Source organism: Dreissena polymorpha, chromosome 4, assembly GCF_020536995.1.
Source record: "Dreissena polymorpha isolate Duluth1 chromosome 4, UMN_Dpol_1.0, whole genome shotgun sequence".
Classification (NCBI taxonomy): domain Eukaryota; kingdom Metazoa; phylum Mollusca; class Bivalvia; order Myida; family Dreissenidae; genus Dreissena; species Dreissena polymorpha.
Window position 1 is genome coordinate 135,060,007 of NC_068358.1, and position 26,489 is coordinate 135,086,495.

The 26,489-nt window shown below is 36.4% G+C and overlaps 1 protein-coding gene across 3 annotated transcripts in view; it reads right to left on the reverse strand.

Annotated features, from left to right (window-relative positions):
• LOC127876689 (uncharacterized) overlaps positions 1 to 26,489 on the reverse strand; it is a 27,075-nt gene continuing 586 nt past the window's right edge. For 2 of the 3 annotated variants that reach the window (XM_052422092.1, XM_052422093.1), the window contains exons 2-19: positions 26,243 to 26,429; positions 25,403 to 25,580; positions 24,834 to 24,939; positions 22,924 to 23,081; positions 21,932 to 22,031; positions 20,422 to 20,588; positions 18,028 to 18,233; positions 15,059 to 15,207; positions 14,576 to 14,602; positions 8,314 to 8,451; positions 7,868 to 7,961; positions 6,795 to 6,941; positions 6,005 to 6,155; positions 4,968 to 5,205; positions 3,394 to 3,575; positions 2,882 to 3,126; positions 1,078 to 1,171; positions 1 to 725 (exon numbers count right to left, since the gene is read on the reverse strand). In XM_052422092.1, coding sequence (XP_052278052.1) covers positions 561 to 725; positions 1,078 to 1,171; positions 2,882 to 3,126; positions 3,394 to 3,575; positions 4,968 to 5,205; positions 6,005 to 6,155; positions 6,795 to 6,941; positions 7,868 to 7,961; positions 8,314 to 8,451; positions 14,576 to 14,602; positions 15,059 to 15,207; positions 18,028 to 18,233; positions 20,422 to 20,588; positions 21,932 to 22,031; positions 22,924 to 23,081; positions 24,834 to 24,939; positions 25,403 to 25,580; positions 26,243 to 26,379 — 2,682 coding nt within the window. In that variant the 5' untranslated portion in view covers positions 26,380 to 26,429 and the 3' untranslated portion in view covers positions 1 to 560. The remainder of the gene's footprint in view (positions 726 to 1,077; positions 1,172 to 2,881; positions 3,127 to 3,393; positions 3,576 to 4,967; positions 5,206 to 6,004; positions 6,156 to 6,794; positions 6,942 to 7,867; positions 7,962 to 8,313; positions 8,452 to 14,575; positions 14,603 to 15,058; positions 15,208 to 18,027; positions 18,234 to 20,421; positions 20,589 to 21,931; positions 22,032 to 22,923; positions 23,082 to 24,833; positions 24,940 to 25,402; positions 25,581 to 26,242; positions 26,430 to 26,489) is intronic. The other variant, XM_052422094.1, reaches the window with a different exon arrangement.

Sequence of the window (26,489 nt, forward strand, 5' to 3'; positions counted from 1 at the left end):
TCAAATTTTATGTAATTTATATATATAAAGTAATAACACAGTAGCATACCTTGTAAAAGTATAATTTCACATTAACATAAATATAGCAACAAATACAATGTACAAAAAAGAAAAATTATCACGCCTTAAACATCTTTAAATATTGTATATTAAATAACTATATATTTAGACTTTCATCATGAAATTTATCATAAACAAATTATCAAGCAAATGCAAAAATTTGTTTATTGTAAAATGACGAAAATGCTAAACAATACAAAAAACTTACCAGTATTTAATAATAGATCAGAATTAGTCTCTAAAATACAAATCACAAATTAAATACTCATATTCAAACAGCTATGTACATTGTATAATGCTTGCCTTAATTTGCCTAACAATTTTGGAAGAAACATTTGTTGTGAAATCTTGCAACAAAGTTCAGACATCAATTATATTTCATTCTTCATTTATAAATGATGTTGACCATTAATTTGCACTAAAATTATTTTTATGTTCAAATAATAAAAAACAAATTTGTAGCGTATTATCACAGCAACAGTAAATGCTATCACACCCCTTCACTTGTCCATTTTGTCCATTTTCCTGTAAGATTTTGCAAACTTTTCTCGCCTCGTTTCCTCCGCATTTCTCTGTGAGATCTCTACTGCCTCCAGACGTTGCTTCAACTCCTTTTGCCGCTCTTTTTCGTCCTCCTCCATCTGAGCCTGCAGTTCTTTACGCCACTGGAATGGAAAACGAATACTGACACATTCTGAAATAATTCTTCTGGTTAATGCTATTCCTGTTGATTCACTACACTTAATAAATCTTCATGTTATAAAGCAATTAACTGGTTTGATATCTGAAGTTTCAACAAAAAACAGATACTGTTACTTTTTAACAACAAAAACAGACACATTCTAAAATAGTACTGTGGGTTTAATGTATAATTTTTTTTTTGCTCAGCAATTGTTTTACCAGTATATCTTTTCTCCAACACTGCTGTAGTAATTGTTGGATGAGTCTGTCGTGTCCACGCTTTTTGAATTACGAAACTCATTGTCAATGAAATCTCATAAGCAGTTGAATGCGTACCTGATCCTCCACAATTCGTCGGAGATCGAAGCTTGTCCTCGTGTTAAACGTGACAGGAGGCTCATACAGGGCCGAGGCAAGCATTATCTCTTCCCTAAAAAGGAAAGAATGAACTTACTTTCCACATGATTTAAAGACATTCAATGGACTTTAACCCATATATGCCTAGTGGACTCTTCCATCATTTAAAATTGGATTAATTTATTTCCAAATTTGAATTAGGGATGTCTAGTATATTTATTTTTATATTTAGAATATTTCTTACAGAATTTCCCATAAGCGAACAGCGCAGACCCTGATGAGACGCCATCTCATCTGGGTCTACGCTGTTTGCCAAGGCCTTTTTTCTAGACGCTAGGCATAAATGGGTTTAGACATTCAATGGACTTAAAATCAATACCTGTTGGTTAATAGTTCATTTAAATGTATAACATGTGCACACGCTCTCATTGGATACCGGTATAAGCAAACACTGTGATGATGTAATTATATCACATGTCAATCAGAGATTTTCATTTCTTTAGTTTAAAACAAACAGACATAAGTATGTGGATGAGATAATAGAATACCAGGTTAGCGTAGAAAACTGATAATTGGCACTGCAAAACATCCTTAACCATTTACTTAACATTTATCCAGTAAAAAGTTAATAAAGTGAGAATTAAAGGGACTTGTTCACATATTTTAGTATTAATAAAATGTCTTTTTTATGAATTAACTTTAAAAAACATGAAATATTTAGAATAGTTTTAAGTATAGCAAGGGAAAAACATATCAATAAAAATGTGTCTGGCCAGGTTTTTGAGCCCAAGACATGTAGTAGCAAAAGCTAACCCAGTCCCACTACACCACACAGGGTTTTAACTAAATTGTCAATCTTTCATTAAAAAAAATCATTAAAAACAATTGTTTTGAAGATTTTGATGGATACTTACCAATGAACAAACATAAATGTTAAATAAAATCTTAGTCAGAAGTGCTATTTTTATTGTTTTAATATAATGCATACATTTGCTTTCTGCATCTATTTTTTGTTTAATGTCTTTTTGTCAAACTTTGAACAAATAAATTGGGTAATGACTGGAAAATATTACTTTTTTAATTGTAAATCAGCAAAAATTCATTTTGTGTCAACAAATCTAATGTAACAAGTAGATAAACTTAAATTTATTATTGAGGAACTAAAATGAATTAATGGATAAGAAACTAAGTTAGTTGACATGACATTTTCATTTATTGTCACCTGGTTGTACATATCACATGTTAATTACAGTCAAATGATTTACTCCTGGATTTCAACGGCATAAGGTTTCTATTTGAAGCCGGATAAACTGCTGTTTACATGAGTTGAGTAGACAAATTTGTGGGGCTTCTTGTATTCTTTGGTGGAAAAACCGACAAAGGGTGCCACAATTGGTCTTAAACAAAGTTCTTCTTTTATGAAAGTCAACACAGTATTGTCAATAAGCCACAAAAGTTTGAACACAATCCATAAACAGATACAGATTTTATTACATAGGGGTCCATACTGATGGATGGATGCACGAGTATATTGCTCACTGACACCCACATTGTGTGGGCATAATATAACTATGTGAACGGGTAAATAAGCCTTGTTCTGGGAAACTGGGCTTAATGCATGTGCATTCTGCACAGAATAATCCCTGACAACACTTTCCCCCTACACTTTCAATAAGAAGAGACCTCTTTAAAACGAAAAATTCCCTGGCTTATCTGGGACAAGCTTATGCACATGCCTTAAGCCCCGTTTTCCCAAAACGCTGCACAAATTAAGACCACTTACTTAAGGGAGGTTCTGGCCTTCACATGTGGCTGCCTAGGTGCCTGGATGGTGGACTCCTGGGAGGCTGTGGTGCCCTTGACAGGAGAGGGCGTGGCCTCCTTGCGCCGGGGTGGGGAGTAGGGGTCCACAGGGGGAGGGAGAGGAGGCAGGTAGATGTTCGCTAGGCCACCTGCGATCTTTGAGCCAAGGGTGAAAGGGCTATTCTGCAAGTGCTTGTTTAGGAACCCTTCTAAATCTGTGTGTACCTAGCAGTATAAATTGTATCATGATTGTACCATTTGTACATTAATAATTATTCAGTAAATATAACAAATGCGACTGTTAACTGTTAATTATTGTACTAAATTTCACCGTAAAATTTAATCTGTCCTCATTTTACATGAAATATTCACCATTAAAATAATTGAAGAGTTTGATTTATTATACAGTTTTCACAAAATCGTTATGATTTTGGAATAAACTGACTCAGACAGACGACACAGAAATGTGTAGACACAATGTGCAGCACCCACCTGTCCAACTTTCAGAGCCTCCAGAACTCGCTCGTCTTTTTCCAGGGAATGTGCACGCAGCAGCACATTCCATGTTGCGTTGCGTATACCCTCCCGGTTCTTGTCGCTCGCCAGGCACCGACAAATCTTTACCATTGACTGAACTGCTCCGTACCGGATTCGCCAGCTCCAGTCATTGGGACCTGGTTTATGGGAAACAAGGCTTTACCCTTTCGGTGCGGGAACAGAATTTAGAAGGCCTGTGCAAACAGTTTGGATCCAGATGAGACGCCACAGAACGTGGCGTCTCATCAGGATCCAAACTGTTTGCTATTTTGATAGTATTATTTGAAAAAAAATCGAAGAAAATGCTAATTTTAGAAATTAAGCAGACAACATTTTAGCAGATGACAAATTTCCCAGCAAGCAAAGGCTTAATGCATGTGTGTAAAGTATTGTCCCAGGCTGCACAGGCTAATCAGGGAAACACTTTCCGTCTAACCTAAATTTTGGGATAATAGGAACTTCAACAACAAGAGATGTGTTTGTCAGAAACACAATACCCCCTATTGCGTCTCTATGAAGCCATACATTTAACCTTTGACATTGAAGGATGAACTTCACCTTTCACCACTCAAAATGTGCTGCTCTATGAGATACACATGCATGCCAAATATCTAGTTGCTATCTTCAATAATGCAAAAGCTATTGCAAAACTTTAACCAAGGTTTAAGTTTTGGGACACACACAATGAATGAATGACTGACTGACTGACTGACTGACTGACTGACTGACTGACTGACTGACTGACTGACTGACTGACTGAAGACTGACTGAAGACTGACTGAAGACAGACAGACAGACAGACAGACAGACAGACAGACAGACAGACAGACAGACAGACAGACAGACAGACAGACAGACAGACAGACAGACAGACAGACAGACAGACAGACAGACAGACAGACAGACAGACAGACAGACAGACAGACAGACAGACAGACAGACAGACAGACAGACAGACAGACAGACAGACAGATCATAAACAATATACCCCTTATCTTTCGATCCGGGGGCATAAAAATTCCAAAAAAGCAGACAATTGTTGTCCCTGATAAGCCTAACAAATCACGTTTTCAAAGACCTAGGCTCAGTGTGAGGAACATGGTTTTAATTCAGGCTTGTCATTAAAGATGACATATGTCCTCAAAGAACTTGCTTGTCATAGAGGTAATCTATAAAAATAACTGACCAAGGAACTTAACACAAATCCTTTTGGGGAATGGGGGGCAAACTTTCTGATCCTGTACAATTTCAGTGATATTTAACAATGTCAGAAATTGTTTGCTTTTATAGTCACAAAGGTTATGTGGAATTACCATATTACATTTTTGATCTATAATAAAAACAAATTCTAGAATTATAAATAAACTTTATAGACACATTGATGCGATTAGGAATAATATTTTCCTATATTTTGACTAGTACAATCAAACTTACCAAGAAATAGCACATTCAAATTATTAAGTCAAAACAGTCAAGCTGAAGTTGTGCAAATGGATGGATGGACTGCATGTAATTTAATTCCAGCTTACCGCCATCTTTGGACTCGGTCATTGCCCTGAAGAATGCTAAGTCCAGTAAGCCTGCGCTGTGCAGAGGGACCATTGACCAGCCGCGCTTGAATGGGTCTGCTATATCTTGGTTCATGCCCATCAGGGCCATCTTCTGTATCTCCGCATTGTTGCCATGGAGACATATGTCGGCAAGGATGTCTGTGTATGTAATGGCTACTTCCCAGTGCCAACCATTAATACCGGGCAGCTCCGGATTCTTAAAATAATATTGTTAATATGAGCCTTGGAAAAATTGGGCTTAATACATGTGTGTTAAGTGTCGTCCCAGATCAGCTGATGCAGGCACATGCTTATCAAGATAGACACTTTCTGCCTAAACTGGAATTTCGTTGCAAAGAGACTTTGGTTAAACTCAAAATTCCGCAAAAGCGGAAAATGTTGTCCCTAATTAGCCAGTGTTGATTGCACAGGCTAATCTGGGTTTGAACATCATTGAGCCCAGTTTTCTCAGATTGCAGCTCATTTAACAAACTAGTGGCACATTTCAACATAAAAAAGAATATGTTTAAAAACTGGTCATTTGGTTGACTTTATGTTGTGGTGTTTGTTTTTTATACTGATTTACACACCTTAGGGAACAGTCTTACACATAAGCAGTCCCTGGAAGTACTATATGTATTCTATGTAAACAAGGACTATTGTGCATACATATAGAGAGCAGAGCGCTTCTATTTTGATAAAGTATCCCAAACAAAATTCAATAACCCTGAAAGTGTGATTTGCCTGAACAGTTTTATAAATATTTTGTAAACAATAGAATTTGCATATTTTTATGTAAACAACCAAACCAACTGCTATTTGAAAACAATTTTTAGAAACATCCTCCACCATTTAAACATGTACAATTTGACTTTTTAATCAAATAAACAAGAAACAAAACCTGAAAGATTTGCTTTAAATAAAAAATGACCTCCAAACAATATGCAGTTTTTATTATAATTTTAAAACATGTTGCTTTGACACAGGAAGCCAGGCTATACCCCCAGGCCTCTTACCACGGTGTTAGTGTAGGTCTGTACTGTGCTGGCCTCAGAAGCCCTTCCACTGGGGAGGGTGGTGCCTGCCTCTGCCTGGTAGCCTGTCCCTGGAGGAAACATACTCTCCCCAGTTCCCACTGTGGTGCGGGAACCCTGGGTACGGGCCCGTCTAGAGGATCAAAATCAAACAAAGTCCTCATGTATGGATTGATTAATCCTTTAACACTCTGAGAGATACCCATGTTGATGCATTTGTAGTCCCTTAAAAAATCAGATTAAATGTAATACCTATCTTACCAGATTCAAGTTTCGAAGGCTTCATCTCCAATCCTAATATACAGATGAAAAGCAAACAGCATGAAACCTTTAAAGAGCCTGGGAGTTACACGTTGTTGTTCTGGTTTTAGGCAAGTTGCAAATAGCCACTTTGGCTTTGAATAGGAAAGGGTTAAATGTAATGGACAATTTAAAGGAAAAGTGTGAGTTAAAATGGCTGAAAAAATATGACATGATGTTCCTGTTACAATCAAACATTTCACATAAAAAAGTCAACCCACTGGCGCCCCTATTTACACAAGTGTACAACTTTTGTACTTTTCAACATGCAATTTACAAAAAATAAAGAAAATCAGGATCAACAATATAATTTGTATCTCTGATGGTGGCTGAACATAACATTTAATTACTTAAAAAACAATTTTAAACCATCATGTAATAATTTTCTGTGTATTTACATCCATTTTTATTCTATTATATGGGCATGTTGTTAAAATGTTCACATACAAACCACAACCCCCTCAGCACCTACCCAGGTGTAGACTTGGGTGTGACCCTCCTCACAGGGGACATCTTCTCCTTTGGGTCTTTAGCGGCATCAACTTTAGGTGCATCAAATGACACCTCTCGTTTTTGCAGGTAACCAGGGTCATTAGCTTCCTTTTCTGTCCCATTTTCCCTTAAAAAATAAATTCTTAGTTGGAGCATTTTTTTTAATGTAAGCATAGGTTTCCAGAATTTTGTTGTATGGAGCAATGGCTTTCAAAATAACCACTGGTGTCTCTTTCTTTTACTGTTGAAAGTAAATCAAGCAAAAGGATTATTTGTTCATGAAGAGAAATTGTTTGTTTGATGTTTTTAAAGGAAATTGTAACTGATCTAGGATATGTTACAATAATAAACAATAGGAGTACGGAAAAAAGATTGCAAAATAATCCAAATTGGATTTCGGAACATTTAGATACTTAATTTCAAATACATTCACATAGTAAAATTGTTGAAAAAAATGTATTTATTGGCATGTAATTGTTAAATATCATTGTTATTGTTATCATCATCAACACTTATAAACATTAGTCAAACTTATTATGATACAATCAGAAGTGCAGTAAGGCAAATAAACAATCAACACTATTTTGCAAGCTACATAAATTATCATATATGCCACTTTTAACAACAACCTATTAAAACATCGGGTTTCAGCAAACGTTTATTGTACAGGTCTTTTACACAAAAGCACTATAATGTACATTTCTTTTATGACTGTTATCGGTTTGTAAAAACATGTGGGTTGGAGTAACACAAACAGCTAAACGTTCAGATAAAATTGGAGTGTCATATAAGATGCAAAAAAAGTAGAGTCACTAATTATGGGTTAAAAGAAGGATGTCAACCAATAATTAATTACCGGTAGTCTAAATTGAAGGAGTCTTAAAATATGCACAGTCTTGTCATGAGCTACCCTGTTGGCTATATATTCCCACAAGGTATAATTGTGTCAGAGGGAAGCTCCTGTGAAAACTGCGCTAATGTCATGCCTGCTTTTCCAAACAACACATTTCAATAAAAACAATAATATGATAGTATGGTAACCATAACACCCACTGTTTCCCTGCTGAGTGAGATTCAGGAGAGGCCTCTGTATCAGTTGTCTTTTTTGAGCTGCCCTCACTATCATCACGCTTAGCATTGGATGAGGCTGGAAATAAAACATAATCAGATCTTATTCAGTATATTTGTTTATTTCAATCCAACTGGAATATTTGATCATTATTGAACAAAAATTTGGAACTGTCACAAATCTCGTAAAGATATGGTAGAATAGGTAAGTTTAATAGAACAGCAATCTCAGTACAGTTCATTGATGTAGGTTACTTTCTAAGAGGATATACTTCTGTTTAATTTATATACAAAACTAAATTAATTGTACACAACAAAGCCTATCAAAATCATAAAGACAAATCATATACTTATACACAACAAAGCCTATCAAAATCATAAAGACAAATCATCTACTTTACTTCAACTTCTAAATGATCCTTGAAAATTACCAGAGAGCTTTTGCTTGTCTGAATCGCTTTCCTCGTCCCGTTCATAGATATCACTAAGCGGTTTGGAGCTGGCCACACTGTGGGTGCTGGCGACCCGCTGCTCAGGCGTTGTCTCCTCACTCTCCATGCTGTAACTCTCTGGAAATGTGAGAAACGGTCGTATGTGAGAAACTGTCATAGGTGAGAAACAGTCATATGTAAAAAACAGTCATATGTGAGAAACTGTCATAGGTGAGAAACAGTCATATGTGAGAAACTGTCATAGGTGAGAAACAGGCATATGTCAGAAACTGTCATAGGTGAGAAACAGTTATATGTGAGAAACTGTCATAGGTGAGAAACATTCATATGTAGGAAAGAGTTATATGTGAGAGACAGTCATATGTGAGAAACTTTAATATCTGATAAAAAATTCACATGTGAGAGACATTTTCATGTGAGGAACAGTAATATGTGATAGTCATGTCAAGAAACTGTAATGTGTGATAAACAATCATATCTGAGAAACAGTCCCATGTTAGAAACAGTCATGTGTGGAAACTGTCATATGTGAGAAACAGTCACATGTAAGAAAAGTCACATGTGTGAAACAGTCATATGTGAGAAACTGCCATTTGAAAAATAGATGACCTTGAGAAATAGATAACCTTGAGAAACATTTTAGGAATAGTTACATGTGAGGTAGTCATATGTGAGCAACATGTGCAGTTTCATGTGAGAAACAGTCATATTTGAGAAACAGTCAAATGTGAGAAACTGTCATCTTTGCGAAACAGTCAAATGTGAGAAACTGTCATCTTTGCAAAAAAGTCACATAAGAAAAACAGTCACATAAGAGAAACAAGTAACATCAGAGAAAAAGTCATGTGCAAGAATAAGTCACATGTAAAAAACAGTCACATGTGAGAAACAGTCAGATAAAAGACACAGTCACATGTAAAAAAATAGATCACACAATCTTTTAATACTTAATTAATTATACAATTCATAAAAGGCATTTATACAGTGAATTTTTGTAATAAATAAAAATATTGCCAGTTCACTTATTACAAGCATTGTATAAAGATCTCATCACGTGAAGAACACAATAATAACAGAAAATGTTGCTGGTTTGTTTTAATCAAGTGGTCAAAAGTGTCAAATAGTTAATTAGCTCTTATAAGAAAAAAAATGTTATTACTTATGTTATTCTTTGCTTTTCACAATTTTAAGAAATCTTCATTTTTTTGAATATGTGACCATGAAGAACATCCACAGCATAATACCTACATATCAAACTCAAAGGTCATATGAGTCATGTTCTGAGAAAACTGAGCATAATGCATGTGTGTAAAGTGTTGTCTCAGATTAGCTTGTGCAGTCGGCACAGGCTTATCAGGGACAACACTTGACACTTTTATGACATTTTTCGTTATAATGAAGTCTCTTCTTAGCAAAAATCTAATTTAGGTGGAAAGTGTCATCCCTGATTAGCCTGTGCAGACTGCACAGGCTAATCAGGGATGACACTTTACGTACATGCATTATGCCCAGTTTTCTCAGAACACGACTCATATAATTAGTTTACATGATCATGTTCATACAAAAATCCAGAAAAACTTCTACTAAGAACTTTTATGCAAGGTGTATATGGATTCCAAAACACACATACATACTACATGTATATAATCTGTAGAACACAAATCCTCCACTCAAAACACTGCACTTCTACTCATACAGATATTTTGCTTCACAGTTCCATGTGACATAGTGCCATGATTTGTGCAACATTTACAAAATGCAGCTATCTATGTTATTTCTCAATGAACTACTACGGTCTATACTATATTCAAGTAAAATACATGTACACACAAATATGTATTTCTCCATAGGATCATACCAAATATTATTTGTCTATTTCTCAGGGGACTTGCTGAAATATCAGAAAATTAAATATATCTTCATTAAACAATTCATGCATGACTATATCAAAATTAAATTTTTACATATGTACATCTTTATTCCATCAGAAAGTCATGCACAGGAAGTTTTAGAGGAGGTGTTTTTCAGAAGGCACCAAGTACCAATTTTACCCAGATTCTGGTCTCACTGAACCTCTGTATGTTCTCACAATCTTGCTTAAGTGAGCCTTGTCATGCGTAAGACAGTATTAAGCTATATGCCATCACCAAAGCTTCGGACCAGCGTGTACATTTGCGCAGTGTTGTCAGTAGCGTCCCTGTCCGTTAATGAGACCATGAAACCTTGACTCCACGGTAACATCTGAACGGACTGAGGAAATACACAAACTGATGAGATGCACTGACTGCATATGGAATAAGGCCCATTTTTGCATTATTTTGGTTAAAAACTTCCATATTTTCGATAAAACCTGCTGATAACATCAACTAATTAAGATAAGACCACATGACATTTATATTTAGTGAAAAAGGCATAGACATTATTTTACAGCTAGTTCGACCATAATCAGGCGTAACAAACCTGATGTGATCTGTTATAATCACACGCCATCATTAAATATTTTCAATAAAGGGTTACAGGTACAAGTTAATATCACCTGCACTATAACTTGTTGAAGCATGTAAGCAGGACAGGGCTCCCCCTGGCTCAAAATTTTTATTGAGATAAATTTACGGTTGACCATAGGATTCTTTACATGCTACCTATTTTACAGGGTTTAAGAAGAAAAAAATAGAGCCACATGGAAATTTTGTTAGCCAAAATTTATAACTTGTAGCAATGGGTTACTTTCGCGCATAGCAGAGCAAGCCTTGCAGAAAAAATCTTGAAACAATGATTGGGCATTGCATCTGCATATCCTGCAATTCCATACAGAAGCTATGCAGCCATGATCCTCATTTTTATGTTTTAACAGCCTAACCATGACAACTGATAAAATAGTGCTTTTAAAACAAGAATATTGCCAAGCAATAAAAGTCCCTTACCAGCTCCACCATTGTCAGAAATTCCACCATTTTCAGAAAATATTATTTTTTGTTGCCATAGCAACCAGAATTTTTGCAGTAGGAACAAAATTAAATGACGTGCATAATGTCCATATTGCCATCTTTCAAGTTTCATGAAAAAATATGTAGAACTTTTAAAGTTATCACAGGATCCAGAAAACCATCATTTTCAGCAGTATTTCTAGTCTATTTGTTGCCATAGCAACCAGAATTTTTGACGTAGGAGCGATATGAAATGACGTGCATAATTTCCATGTTGCCATCTATCCATATTTCAAGTTTCATGAAAAAATATGAAGAACTTTTAAAGTTATCGCAGGATCCAGAAAACCACCATTTTCAGCAGTATTTCTAGTCTATTTGTTGCCATAGCAACCAGAATTTTTAATGTAGGAACAAAATGAAATGGTGTGCATGATGTCCATATTGCCATCTATCCATGCTTCAAGTTTCATGAAAAAATATGAAGAACTTTTAAAGTTATCGCAGGATCCAAAAAAACACCATTTCCAGCAGTATTTCTAGTCTATTTGTTGCCATTACATCCAGAATTTTTTACTTAGGAACAAAATGAAATAACGTGCATAATGTCCATATTGCCATATATCCATGTTTCAAGTTTCATGAAAAAATATTAAGAACTTTAAAAGTTATCGCAGGATCCAGAAAAGTGTGACAGACTCACAGACTAAAGGACACACAGAGCGCAAACCATAAGTCCCCTCTGGTGAAACCGGTAGGGGACTAAAAAGCAAAACAAATGAAACAAGACTATTGCCAAGCAATATAGTCCCCTATCGGCTCCACCATTGTCAGAAATTCCACCATTGTCAGATTTTTTTTATTTGTTGCCCTACCAACCAGAATTTTTGACGTAGGAACAAAATGAAATGACGTGCATAATATCCATATTGACATCTATCCATGTTTTAAGTTTCATGAAAAAATATTAAGAACTTTTTAAGTTACAGAGGATCCAGAAACCCTTATTTTCAGCAGTATTTCTAGTCTATTTGTTGCCATAGTTACCAGAATTTTTGATGTAGGAACAAAATGAAATGACGTGCATAATGTCCATATTGCCATCTATCCATGTTTCAAGTTTCATGAAAAAATATTCAGAACTTTTAAAGTTATTGCAGGATCCAAAAAAGTGTGACTGACCGACAGACAGACAGACAGACAAAGTGCAAACCGTAAGTCCCCTCTGGTGAAACCGGTAGGGGACAATAATCATGTTTGTACATTTTGTAAAAGATAATTTAGATAAGAGGCTTAATTTCATAAAACAAAATTAAATTCAAAATCTTAAACATTGTTTATAAATTGTGCCATTAGGAAAATTTGAAAACGTGTAAAACAATGTGCAAAATGAAACCATTTCATTCTAATGCTGAAAATAGTGCCAACTTGTCACAACATAAGCCAGTTAAAAGGTCTGTGTACAATTTATCTATGAAGGACCTATTAATTTTTAGTGGAAGTAAAGTTGATAACAATACACATGGTAAAGCTGTGAAACCAGGTCTTCAACATTTAATTTATTTATATAAAATACAGTGAAACCATTATTATTCGTCCGACATTAATTTTCGCCTTTTTCGTCCTTCGACCGATGGACGAATTCAAGATCCGGACAAACAATCATGTCCCATATTTGAAACAAATAAGACTGAATTACCGTAGGCATGAGGCACTTAAATCCAGCGTAATCCACGCATATACACAGGGCTCGAAATTAACACTCGCACACTCGCAAAATGGGAGAAAAAAAAGATAAGGTAAGTTATAAGCCACTAGTGTTTTTTGCAAATAAAGAAATAGTGAAAAAAAACGAGTTATATTGCTTAATGCGTTCGACGGCGTGAACACTAAACCGTAGGTCAATTTTTTGAACATCCGAATACCCATATGCAGAAGCGCGCACCTTATTTGTTGACTGGTATACTTAAAATACAGATACACAGATGGTATTGATAAAAAGAACATGAAACAGTCGACTATTCACACTCAAGTTAACTCCGGTTTTGACACAAAGGGGTGTTCATTATACAGTGTACTGACAACTGACATTTCCTGTAAAATGCGAATGCAATAAGGCTGTATCGAATGGGTCAACTTGTTTAGGTCTAATAGTGTTGATTAGCCCTAATTGTTAACAACTTTATTATCCATTGTGTGTATTGTGTTTTTCAGGGGTGTTGCAGATTATACAGCCTACACGCGGCGAATCCGGATTAAAGACAATACTATTTAACGCAATTAAAATATGACGATGTGTGATCAACACCTGACTGAAATATATTCTGCGCTTTGTTACAAATTAATAAAGAACATTTTGATTTGTGTTTAGTTGTTTGGTTTTAACTGCATCTACTATTTTTGTACATATACATTAAAAACCCGTACCTTTGGTTTTTTTACGATTTTTTCGCAACCGCGTATTACATGTATTACAAACAAATCGGAGGTTTTTTTTTTTTTCCAAAACCAGAAATGGACGAATTTAAGAACAGACGAAATAGTCATTTTTATGAAAAGGGCGAAATTTTGTGCCGACGAAAAAAAATGGTTTCACAGTAGTTGTGGAAATCTCAAGTAAGGTCTGCAGGTAAGCTACCTTGACACAAAATGTCATTGCAATACCACTGTCTAATCCAGCTATTTTAGCTGAAATAGATTTTATATTTTAGGTAACAGCAACCTTGACCTTGCTTTGACTGACTGGCCCAAAAATGCAATGTCAATTTAGGTCTGTATTTTGTAAGCAACCAAGTAAAATAATTTCCGCACAATGCCCCCATAACACTTGAATTATTGATTGAAAAATGTCTCTCTAGTTAGAGCAACAATGACCTTCAGATCTGAATCTGAATTCAATTCTAGGTATGTATGTAAGCTACTTACACGCACAATTTTAGTAAAATACTTCCATACAAACTCATTGGTTTAAGTAGAAATGTAGCGATCTCTTAATTATTCAAGGGCTATAATTCAGAAGTGCTTGATGCAATACGGTTGGTCTTCAAAATTTGCCAAGATATTATGTCCATAGACATATGCAATAATAATAATTATCATAATAATAATAATGCTTTCATGATTATCAGATTTGAACTGTTGTAGTAATTGAGAAGATGTTGTTCTTTAACGCCAGCCTGATCAAGCACAGGTGTTCCTATATTAAGCCCAGTGTTTTTTAAAAACAGGGGAAAACAAAATTAGATGGGCTTTTCCTGTTTGTAAGATTAAGTGAAGATTTAAATGTATTGATAGTGGTGCATTTGTATACCCACCAGGTAAACTCTTCTTTAATGGTTGTTCTATAAAGTAACAATACTTCTATTATTAGTTCACATTTTATGATATTAATTTTGAAATATCTATGAAATAAAGTAAAATAATACACAATACATATATTTTTTTTACAATTGATATCTTCAAATAACTTAAGTCCAGCTTTATGAGTGATTATTTCACATTTTATGACTATTTTAATGTAAAAGTCAATATAAGGTTGTCACTTCTGTTACACAGTTAGAATTGTTATCATACTCAAGGATAATTTTTATTTGAGCCTCGTTGTGAGAAAATGGGGCTTAATGCATGTGCAAAAAGAGTTATCCAAAATTAGACAAAACATTCCGTACAGGCTAAACAGGGATGACACTTTCCGCCTTAAACCAAAATTTGTAGTAAGCCCACTTTTTCCAGAACCAAGCTATTTTTTAAGCAGAATTGAAAATTCAGCAATTTATTAACGTGGTTTGGATAATTACCCGAGCTTTCAGATCGACTGGTTTCTTGCGAGGTCTGGACCTCCTCCTGGGGTCTGTTACCGCAGGCCAGACTATGCAGGGCTCGCATTGCCATCAGACTGGACTTGGACGCCTCGGCCAGGATCTGTAGCGCCACCATGCTGTCCACCCTGCAAGTGTTATGTTGACAAACATCGAGGCATGTTGAGTGAAAAACATGTGAAACCCATACATGTGTACAGGAGTACAAAGTCATCCTTAAGTAGGCAGTGCAGTCTGTTATAGACATACTCAGGACTTTTCAAAAACATTTAAGAAGAAAACAAGGGCTGTTTGTAAAACATGCATGCCCCCCATATGGGCTGTCCGTTGTACTGGCAGCCATTGTGTGAATACGACTTTTGTCACTGTGACCTTGACCTTTGACCAAATGACCTGAAAATCAATAGGGTTCATCTGCAAGTCACGATCAATGTACCTATGAAGTGTAATGATCCTAGGCAAAAGCGTTCTTCAGTTATCATCAGAATATCATTTTACTATTTCGAGTCACCGTGACCTTGACCTTTGACCTTGTGACCTCAAAATCAATAGGGGTCATCTGCGAGTCATGATCAATCTACCTATGAAGTTTCATGATCCTAGGCATATGCGTTCTTGAGTTATCATCCGAAAATCATTTCACTATTTCGGGTCGCCGTGACCTTGACCTTTGACCTAGTGACCTGAAAATCAATAAGGGTCATCTGCGAGTCATGATCAATCTACCTATAAAGTTTCATGATCCTAGGCACATGCGTTCTTGAATTATCATCCGAAAATCATTTTACTATTTCGGGTCACCGTGACCTTGACCTTTGACCTAGTGACCTCAAAATCAATAGGAGTGTGCGAGATATGATCAATCTACCCATGAAGTTTCATGATCCGAGGCGTATGCGTTCTTGAGTTATCATCCGGAAACCATTTTACTATTTCGGGTTACCGTGACCTTGACCTTTGACCTAATGACCTCAAAATCAATAGGGGTCATCTGCGAGTCATGATCAATCTACCCATGAAGTTTCATGATCCTAGGCGTATGCGTTCTTGAGTTATCATCCGGAAACCATTTTACTATTTCGGATCACCGTGACCTTGACCTTTGACCTAGTGACCTCAAAATCAATAGGTGTAATCTGCAAGTCATGATCAATGTACCTATGAAGTTTCATGATCCTAGGCCCAAGCGTTCTTGAGTTATCGTCTGACAACCACCTGGTGGACGGACGGACGGATGGACCGACCTACCGACCGACCGACCGACATGAGCAAAGCAATATACCCCCTCTTCTTCGAAGGGGGGCATAAATATATGTAGGGGTAGGGGAGGTGGATGCTAATCAAGCTGACATGGTTAAAAGCCAATCAATATCAAATACCATATATGATGTATCTTTTATTTGGTTAACAAAATCATGGATTTTTATTTGACTTTGAAAAACAATCTGTATGGGTGGGGGAGATGGTTTTTTAATCAAGCTCACATGTTTAAAAGCCAGTCAAAATCAAATACTATATCTACTATATTTATGTATAATGAAATCATGGATTTTCATTTAAAATAGCTTGAAGCTTGATCCCCAGGGGATTGATTATGATTTAATATTTGCAATTATTTGATATTAAGGCATGACAGGCCCTCTAAATTATTTGAGCAGTAAAATGCGTAGGGAAGGGTTTCCTATAGATGAGAGGTTGCTATTTGTCTCATGAGCATGTAATTCAAGGCTTTCCTGCAATTCAACTGATTACCCTTTACCACTTAGATACATATTTTTATGCACTTGTTGTATCTTGGAAAATTACATTTAATTTAAGACCTTTCTTACTAAAGTTTAAAAGGCTTCATCTCAAACCTTAAGATACTCATGAGCAGCAAACAGTATAGAACCTAAGCAGACTGTGAGTTACTCGGAGGCAGTTCTGGTTTTATGCTGTTTGCACGTAGCCATTTTTACTTTGCTACTGAGTGGGAAAGAGTTAAAGTTGTAATTTGATGATTGTATCAATGAGCCTCAAGCTGACAAACTGGGCTTCATGCATGTGCTTAAAGTGTCATCCAATTAAGCCTGTGCAGTTCACACAGTTTAATCAGGGACATCATTTTATGTCCGGGTTTTCATTAAGAAGATGATTTCTTTTAAGCAAAATATTCCATTAAAGCAGAAACTGTCATCCCTGATTAGCCTGTGTGGACTGCACTGGCTTAACTCGGTTGACACTTTATGTACATGCAATAACCCCAGTTTTCCCAGATTTAGGATCCAACTAGAGCTTTGTCATAGACGTGACGAATATTCCCACATGCTGCATTGACACAGAATATTTTGCATATTCTTCACAAAAACAGCGGACACCATGCTCAATGTTTAAAACGCACTAAGTGACCCCGTGACCTAGTTTTTGACCCGGCATGGCCCATGTTTGAACTTGACCTAGACATCATCTAGATACAACTTCTGACCAAGTGTGGTTAAGAGCGGATAAAAACTACTTGAATTAGAGAGCGGACACCATGCTGCATGTGTAAAACAAACTAAGTGACCCAGTGACCTAGTTTTTTATCTGGCATGGCCCATGTTCAAACTTGGTCTAGACATCATCTAGATATAACTTTTGACCAAGTTTGGTGAAAATCTGATGAAAACTACTTGAATTAGAGAGCGGGCACCATGCTCAATGTTTAAAACGCACTAAGTGACGCCGTGACCTAGTTTTTGACCCGGCATGAACCATATTCGAACTTGACATCATCTAGATACATGATCTGACCAAGTTTGGTGAAGATCAGATGAAAACAACTTCAATAAGAGTGCGAACCATTAATACGGACCCAATGACAGACAGTCCCACAGACAGAACGACCGACAGACTGACAGACAGACAAGCTCACTCCTATATATCCCCCTAAACTTCGTTTGTGGGGGTATAATAAACCCCAAACATACCATGACTCATTGACGAGACCCATCCCACAATGACTGAGCGCATTGAGTGCCTCTTTGAGGCCACCACTGAGATGATTGGTGCATCTCCACACATCCAGGGCGTGCCACAGGGTCGGGCTGAGGTCATGGATGCTGCTACTCAGGGCCACACTGTGCGACGAGTGGTCCTTGGAGTGTTGGGTACGTAGGGCGGTGGAAGCGCTTTTCTGGAAATAAAAGGGTAGGTTTTATGTGTAAGTTGTAGGAAAACAGTTTTTTAACTGGATTTGAGAGTTGTAACAGGTTCTCTTAAAATGAACTGAAAGAAACTAGTAGTAGAATTGTTTACAAGAGGGCCTGAAAGGCCCAAAGTCGCTCACCTGAGATTCAAAGGAACTGACCTGTTCTGTGCAGCCCAAGATGTCATTAGAACAATATGTTCTTACCAACTTTCATGACTAGTGAACAACCTGGCAGCCACGTTTTTCAACAGACCAAAACCATTTCATACACATCCAAGATATCATTTAAACAAATATACTGACAAAGTTTCATGAAGATTCGTAAGTCCATATAAGGAAAAATGCCCTGCCCAAGGGTGGCCATGTTTTTCAAGCAACTGGAACCACTTTTGAACTTGTCCAAAATATCATTGGGACAAATCCTCTGACAAAGTTTTATGATGATCGTACAATAAATATGGCTTCTAGAGTGTTAACAAGGTTTAACTATAGCTATATAAGGAAAAATGCCACACCCCCTTGGGGGCCATGTTTTTGCACCAACAGGAACCATTTTCAAACTCATCCAAGATATCATTGGGACAAATCATCAGACCAAGTTTCATGATGATCTGACAATAAATTTGGCCTCTAGAGTGTTAACAAGGTTTTACTAAAGCTTGATATAAAGCCATATTAGGAAAAATGCCCCGCCCCCTGGTGGTCATGTTTTTTATGCAACCAAAACCATTTTGGAACTCATCCAGAATATCATTAGGACAAATCATCTGACCAAGTTTCATGAAGATCGGAAAATGAATGTGGCCTCTAGAGTGTATACAAGGTTTTACTACATGTATAGCCATATAAGGAAAAATGCCGCGACCCCTGGCAGCCTTGTTTTTCAACCAACCAGCATCATTTTTGAACTTGTCCAAGATATTATTAGGGTGAATCATCTGACCAAGTTTCATGAAGATCAGACAATAAATGTGGCCTCTAGAGTGTTAACAAGATTTTACTATAGCCATATATAGCCATATAAGGAAAAATGCCCGCCCCTTGGCAGCCATGTTTTTCAAGCAAACGTAACCATTTTCGAACTCATCCAAGATATCATTAAGACCAATCTTCTATCCAAATTTCATGAAGATTGGACAATAAATGTGGCCTCTAGAGTGTTCACAAGGTTTTACTATTAAAGGATATAGGAAATATTTGGGGAAGTACGCAAAGTTTAACATAGATTTATCAATAATATGCATATTCTAAGTATTAAAGGGGCAATAATTCTGTCAAAATGCTTGATACAGTTGTATGCTCTTGTTTATAGGTAAGGGTCATGATGGTAAACGAGTATGCAAAATATGAAAGCAATATGTCAAGGGACAATGAAAATAATTGGGGTAGTACGAAAACTTTAACATTTGCACGGAAACGGCAACGACGCCAGGGTGAGTAGGATAGCTCCACTATATATATTTCATACATAATAGTCGAGCTAAAAATTGCAATAAAATTATCCCATTTTTTTTTAAAATAGAAAAAATGCAACACATCACAATACTTGCTATTATCAATAAAAAGAAAAACAAAACAAGAGCACTGCATAGCGGATGCCACGCTCTGCTACGGGTGCAGTTTTTAATAAATGAAAGCTTGTCAGAATTTTTCTTTTTTTTAAGAGGTCACAATGACCTTGACCTAGAAACCCCAAAATGGGTGTAGCATGTAGAACTCATCAAAGTGCATCTACATATGAAGTTTTAATGTTGTAGATGAAGGCACTTTGATTTTAGAGCCAATGTCAAGGTTTAAGCACGACGCTGACGGTGGACGTCTGAGGACGAGCTGGCTATGACAATACCTCGGGTTTTTTCTGAAAACGCAGAGCTAAAAAATATATTATTTTTCATAATTGAGAGCCTTGTTTTGAGAAACTTTGCAAAATGCATGTGCATACATTGTCATCAAAGATTGGCCTGTGCAGTCTGCACAGCCTAGCATCAGCATCAGGGATTTCACTTTCCACATAATTTGATTTTCTTAAAGAAGATACTTCTTTGAAACAAAAATTCCACAAAAGCGGGAAGTGTCATCCCTGATTAGCCTGTGCAGACTGCACATGACACACATGAATTAACCCAGATTTCCCAGAGCGCTCCTCAAATATTTTGCTAATAAAGCTTCATACAGCACTGGGCCTGCTGAGCGCAGACTTGGTGACATTGTCCCCCTCCTTGATCTCCCCGGGCTCCAACTGAGCGTCCGACATGATGATCTTGCCCACGTTGATGATGAACCGGATGGACAGAAGGGCGTTCGGGTAGGGACTGTACGCCTCTTGGCATTCCTGCAGCCCTGAAATGGGTTTTAAACTGATAAACATAATCCTAGTAATATAACACATGTTGGTTTTATAGCTACTTCTTGCTATTAAATACAACAAACGTTTTGGATTGTAACTCACTTATTTGAAATGCTAAAACTGCCTTTTGTTGAACAAGACTGATATGTTACGTTAAGTTGACATTCTCTTGGGTTAAGTTTACACGTTAGTACAAAAATTTGTAACAAATACATGCGGATTCTGGACAAAAAAGGTATACCTTTTATAGTGCCCATGAGTTCTTGTTTCCATCACTCTACCTAAAAAACTTGGGCTACTTACCTTTATTTCAATATTATCAATAAAGTTTATTTCTTCTATATAAAACGTAAAAAAAGCACAAACCTATACAATTTTCAGTCAGACAATCATTTTTTGTATGAATGGTGACGTAACAGTTCGTGTCCAATGTTACATCTTGAATTCAGATCTCAAACTGTTTTTACATAACTTCTATAGCGTCTACAAATGATTTGATACGAACAACGATGAGGTTGAAATGCTGTGATGACGAATCAATGCCGTTTTATTTCAACACGAATATTTTAAAATTTTGTATAAAATCATGTTTGCCAAGTGGTATCCAATCTGTTACATCATTGACTTTTAACTAATATAAATTGTCTGTTTTTGCAAAATGCTGTAACTTTTTTTTTCCAATTTATTAAAGCATAGGACTTTCCACAAACTCATCACTAAACTAAAATTTTGTGGTAAACACACTAGCTTAAAATTTACAAAATGTTGGACATCAAGCTATTTATGATGTAACCAAAAAGTGCTGGACCGAAAAACCGGGCTCATATAATAAATGTGTTCACTGTTTTTCATGCTTCCATGTTCAGTGTGTTGATGATGATTTCTTTCATGGCACAAATATATACCATTTAAATTGAGTGCAAAAGTTGGAGGGTAGGATCAAACATCCTTCCATGAGCTTATACCCCAACAAAAGTGATCAGTATCCTGCAATCTCCTTATGGAAAGCATTTATCACATTTTTTAGATCTCAATCACTTGTGTCCTAGTGCCAGAGAAAGAAATGCTATCATATGAATTACTTATACTAGTTTAATGATGTTTATTGTATCAAACCAAATAAAATTCAAGTTAATAACTCTTGTTTCATGTTCATATACAATCAAGACATACAATCTTAATGCCAGAGCAACTTGCCATGTCAATAGTATGGTACATAGTATTACCATCAACCAGGGCAACTTGCCATGTCAATAGTATGGTACATAGTATTACCATCAAGTTGCCATGTCAATAGTATGGTACATAGTATTACCATCAAGATATGTGAACATACCGTCGAGATAAGTGAACAGTCTGTTCTTGAACTCAGTGTGACCGGCTAGCTGACCTGCCATGTGGTAGTAAAACAGTCGCGAGAACACCAGCTGGCCCATCTGTATAGAGAACACAGTATATTACAGCTATATTTTCTATAAGCGTGATTATATATGCCACGCTCTGGAAAAACTGGGCTTTAAGCGAGTGTGTAAAGTTTTGTCCAAGATGAGCTTGTGTAGACCACCCTAATCTGGGAGGACACTATCTGCCTGGGAGGACACTATCTGCCTAGACTGGGAGGACACTATCTGCCTAGACTGGGAGGACACTATCTGCCTAGACTGGGAGGACACTATCTGCCTAGACTGGGAGGACACTATCTGCCTAGACTGGAAGGACACTATCTGCCTGGGAGGACACTATCTGCCTAGACTGGGAGGACACTATCTGCCTGGGAGGACACTATCTGCCTTGACTGGGAGGACACTATCTGCCTGGACTGGGAGGACACTATCTGCCTAGACTGGCACTATCTGCCTGGACTGGGAGGACACTATCTGCCTAGACTGGGAGGACACTATCTGCCTAGACTGGGAGGACACTATCTGCCTTAACTGGATTTTGTTTACAAGAGAATTCCTTACACGAAATATTCAATGAAAGCAGACATTGTTGTCCCTGATAATCGTGGACGTATATGCATTAAGCCTTGTTTTCCCAGAGTGGGGGTATATAGACATCTTTATTAAGCCTAACTAAGCAATATTTGTTTCAGTGATCATAACAAAATGTTGTGAAAATTACTCACGTCAGAAATTATGAAAAATTAGCATTTTTGACGATTTTGAAATTTCCGATACATGAGAATTAAGTAGTTCATATTGTTCAAGGACAATACTACATATTTATATTCTGTTATTTCAAGACGTATTAAGAAGTGTGCCAGTATTTTAATTAAAATGTCATTTATAATAAACATTATTTAAATATAAATATGCTACTGGTGACCTTGAGGAGTTTGATTTCTCCAGTTCGCAGGTATGGCTGGTGTACAGCCTCCGTTCTCAGCCAGTACAGCATGGTCTCCGCCAGGTAGAACAGCGCAGGGATGTGGTGCTTGTCAAAGGGAGACTGGTCTAGTGAGATGGTCAACACATCCAGACATTCTGGAGGTTAATCATAAACATGTTTGATAGGCATCTTATAGTATTAAATATTCCATTGAATAATTACACACACTTGTATTTCATATCCTAAAAGAAGTTAATTGCCAAACAATAAGCACCTCATACTCACACTTAATTCTTCCTTAAAATAAAACAAGTAGATGACATAAAAGGTGTAGATAAAGCAATTTTAGTGTACCTATAATTCCTTCACTTAAGCAGCTTTTCTTTTTTAGTTAAGTTAAAATTTAAATCAAATGCTGCATTCAATAGACGCAGATGCCCTTGGTGGAAGCTTTCTCAGTATGGTTCATTTATTGGTCAACTTGAATATGTCTAAGCCCACAATTTTGTTTATGTCAAGGTTGAAGTGAGATCAGATCATGTGAATGTGTTTAGTTATGAATGAAAGTAAAGTATTAATTATATTGAGCTAATGAAATTTGAATTACCAAGAAGTCTGTAGGTCAAGGCCAAAATAGTGGTTAGGTGATTGGAGTGTGTTCATAAGTGTTCAAAGACCTTAAAGGGGCTTTTTCAAGTTTGGGTAAATGGACAAAATAAAAAAAAAATTGTTTCACATTTGCAAATTTTCGTTTTAGTTATGGTATTTGTGAGGAAACAGTTATACTGAACATTTACCATGTTCTAAAATAGCCATTATATGCATCTTTTGACGATTTAAAAACCCGAAAATTATAAAGCGTTGCAACGCAAAACGAATTAATAATTTGGAGAGTTCTGTTGTTGTCGTTATATTTTGTGAAACTATGAGGATTGCTTATATAAGGTATAAAATACATTGGGCATTGTATTCTGAAGAATGGCAGAGTGGTCTAAATGGTAGACTTTTTACTCCAGGACTCCAGGGGTCAGTGGTTCGAGCCCTGCTGAGGGTTATCTTTTTTTATTTATTTTTTTTATTTTTTACTGGAGCTTTTTGCATCCAATGTTTACATTTATCAATATAAAGCATTCAATGACAAACTTCAAAAGACGCCAAAATCTGTGAAAAGGCCCCTTTAAAAAAGATGGTTATGTCTAGGTCAAAATTAGGTCAGATAATGTGCGTGCATTAATTGTATTATCCACGCAAGACTTACAGCTTTGAAGTTTGTATTTTTTATGTGTTAAAAAATGAATCATTTTGGATGAACCAATAACGTTGACCTTTTCTATTAGTGTGAGTCAGAAAGTAGGCTAATGCCAAGGTCAAAATGAGGTCAAGTGATGTAGTTGTGTTGATAGTGTTCAAAGATATCAACCTTGCACGTATCAAAGCTTCTCAAGAAGCATTATAATTATTGATTTTATACTGAACATGTCATTTTGGATTAACCTTTAACAGATAACTGGACAAAAAAACAACATCAGGGCAATTGCTATAGGCCTTCCCTTCTGCCATTAGCAGATGCAGCCTGGGTCTAAAAAAATTGCACCAAAATAACCAAGTGATAAAGTACTCATAATGTATAACTAACTATATATTGCTCAAAAGGTTTCATAACTATAGTTGTAATACTTTTGGAGTTACAGCGCCACAAAAATTTGACAAATGGACAAACAAGGCAATGTCATTATGTTCCCCCACCCACTTCTTAAGAGGCGAATAGCAATTTACCACTGATTAAGCTACACACAAAGTCACACACTAATCTTTTATGCACACATGCAACTATTCTGCTCCCATTTGAATAAAATAAACTTGATATACAAGATAAACTTTCCATGTAGGAAGTATGTTTATACTACCTTCCTGAATTTTGCCTCTGCACTGAGCCAGTTGCGCAAGGTCTGTCCATGCCATTGGAAGATTGACATGTTTTCCTGTCCCTCCATCACGTAAACCAGCCCGCCGCTATAAAAAAAAACAGCATTATCCATGAAAACACATGCGAAACGTTATTTCAATTAGTTTTCCGAAACACATATTTATATATTAGTGTTAAGATGGGCTTAAATATCCCCATTTTGATGCTGTAAAACATTGAGAGACACACTATAAATACAGCATTTTAAACATTCCAATATATCCTGTTTATAATGTCACTTTCGGTACCATGTTGATATGTGACATGTAATGATACACATTATACATTTATTTACTTTAAGACATACAAAATAACTAACTTCACTGTAATTTCAATATTTATATTGATAATTTACAAATATCAGTCTAAATAAGTAATAAAAGAAACAACAAGTTCTCAAGACCTTTGCAAAGCATTAGAATGTTTTTTTTAGCAAGTTATAATTATCCAAGTACCACTTTCCTTTAAAAAGAGTTCAGATAATTCTTAGTTCCAAATAAATGGTGAGACCTTGGCTCTTTCTAACATTTTCTGTGCTGTTTGCTCCAGTTGTTCAGCTTTCTCAATCATCTTGTTAACCTTGGGTTCCTCTTGTTCCCCGGTACCTCTTGCTGACCGTATATTCTCGTCATAAAACTTGGCATTGTTATACTCCTGTACAAAGTCTTCCGACACTTCTAAGGGGTTTCTGCAAACAGCAGCAAAATGCTGACATTTTAAAGACAAACTAACATAAAACAAGCTCATAACAAAATGCTGGATATAACCATATGTAGCAGGGTTTGGTATCAGGAGAACTTATACTGCCTTGCTATATGAGCTAGCTTTTATAGCGACACAGTAGTTTCTGTCTGATTTGGAGGTCCCGGGATCAATCCTCAGTATGGTAGGGGATTTTTCTGGCTGGGTTACATTGACGCCCAACGTAAAAAAACAACATGTGTGTCAGACGTCCCAAGGATGTCATGGCAATAGGAAATTCGTATAAGAATTTCACAATTTGAGGGGGTTATATAGCAGAGTTCAGTTTTAGGAGAACTTATAGTGCCTTACTCTATGAGCTAGCTTTTATAGAGATGTGGTAGAGTCTGAGTTTCTGTCTGATTTGAAACCGGAAGGTCCCGGGTTCCATCCGCCTTATGTTTGGGGATTTTTCTGGCTGGGTTACACATATATTTAACAATTTACAAATTACAAGCTCGGTCATTCAACATTACAGAATAATTATTTAGAGTGAGTCACATGAAACATGAAGTATAAGTCACACACATGATACTAATATAATATCATAAGTCAATTAAATATGAAAATGTAATTTGTCAATATTGATTGTTCTTTATGGAATCATACCTAGTAGGAACCTGAACCTTTTGGCTTTTCAAAGTTTGGACATATGATTGCTTCAGCAAACGCTCCTGAAGTTCCAGACGTTGAGTATGGGAAATAATCCCAAACTTGTGAACGATTGGAATCTTTGTGATCGGCATTTTGCCAATCAGTAATTGTAGTTTTGTCTATCCTGGCATTCTTTGTATGGCTTAAATAAAAACAACACAATGTCACCGTGACATAAAAATAGGTTCCAACTTTTTCCAGT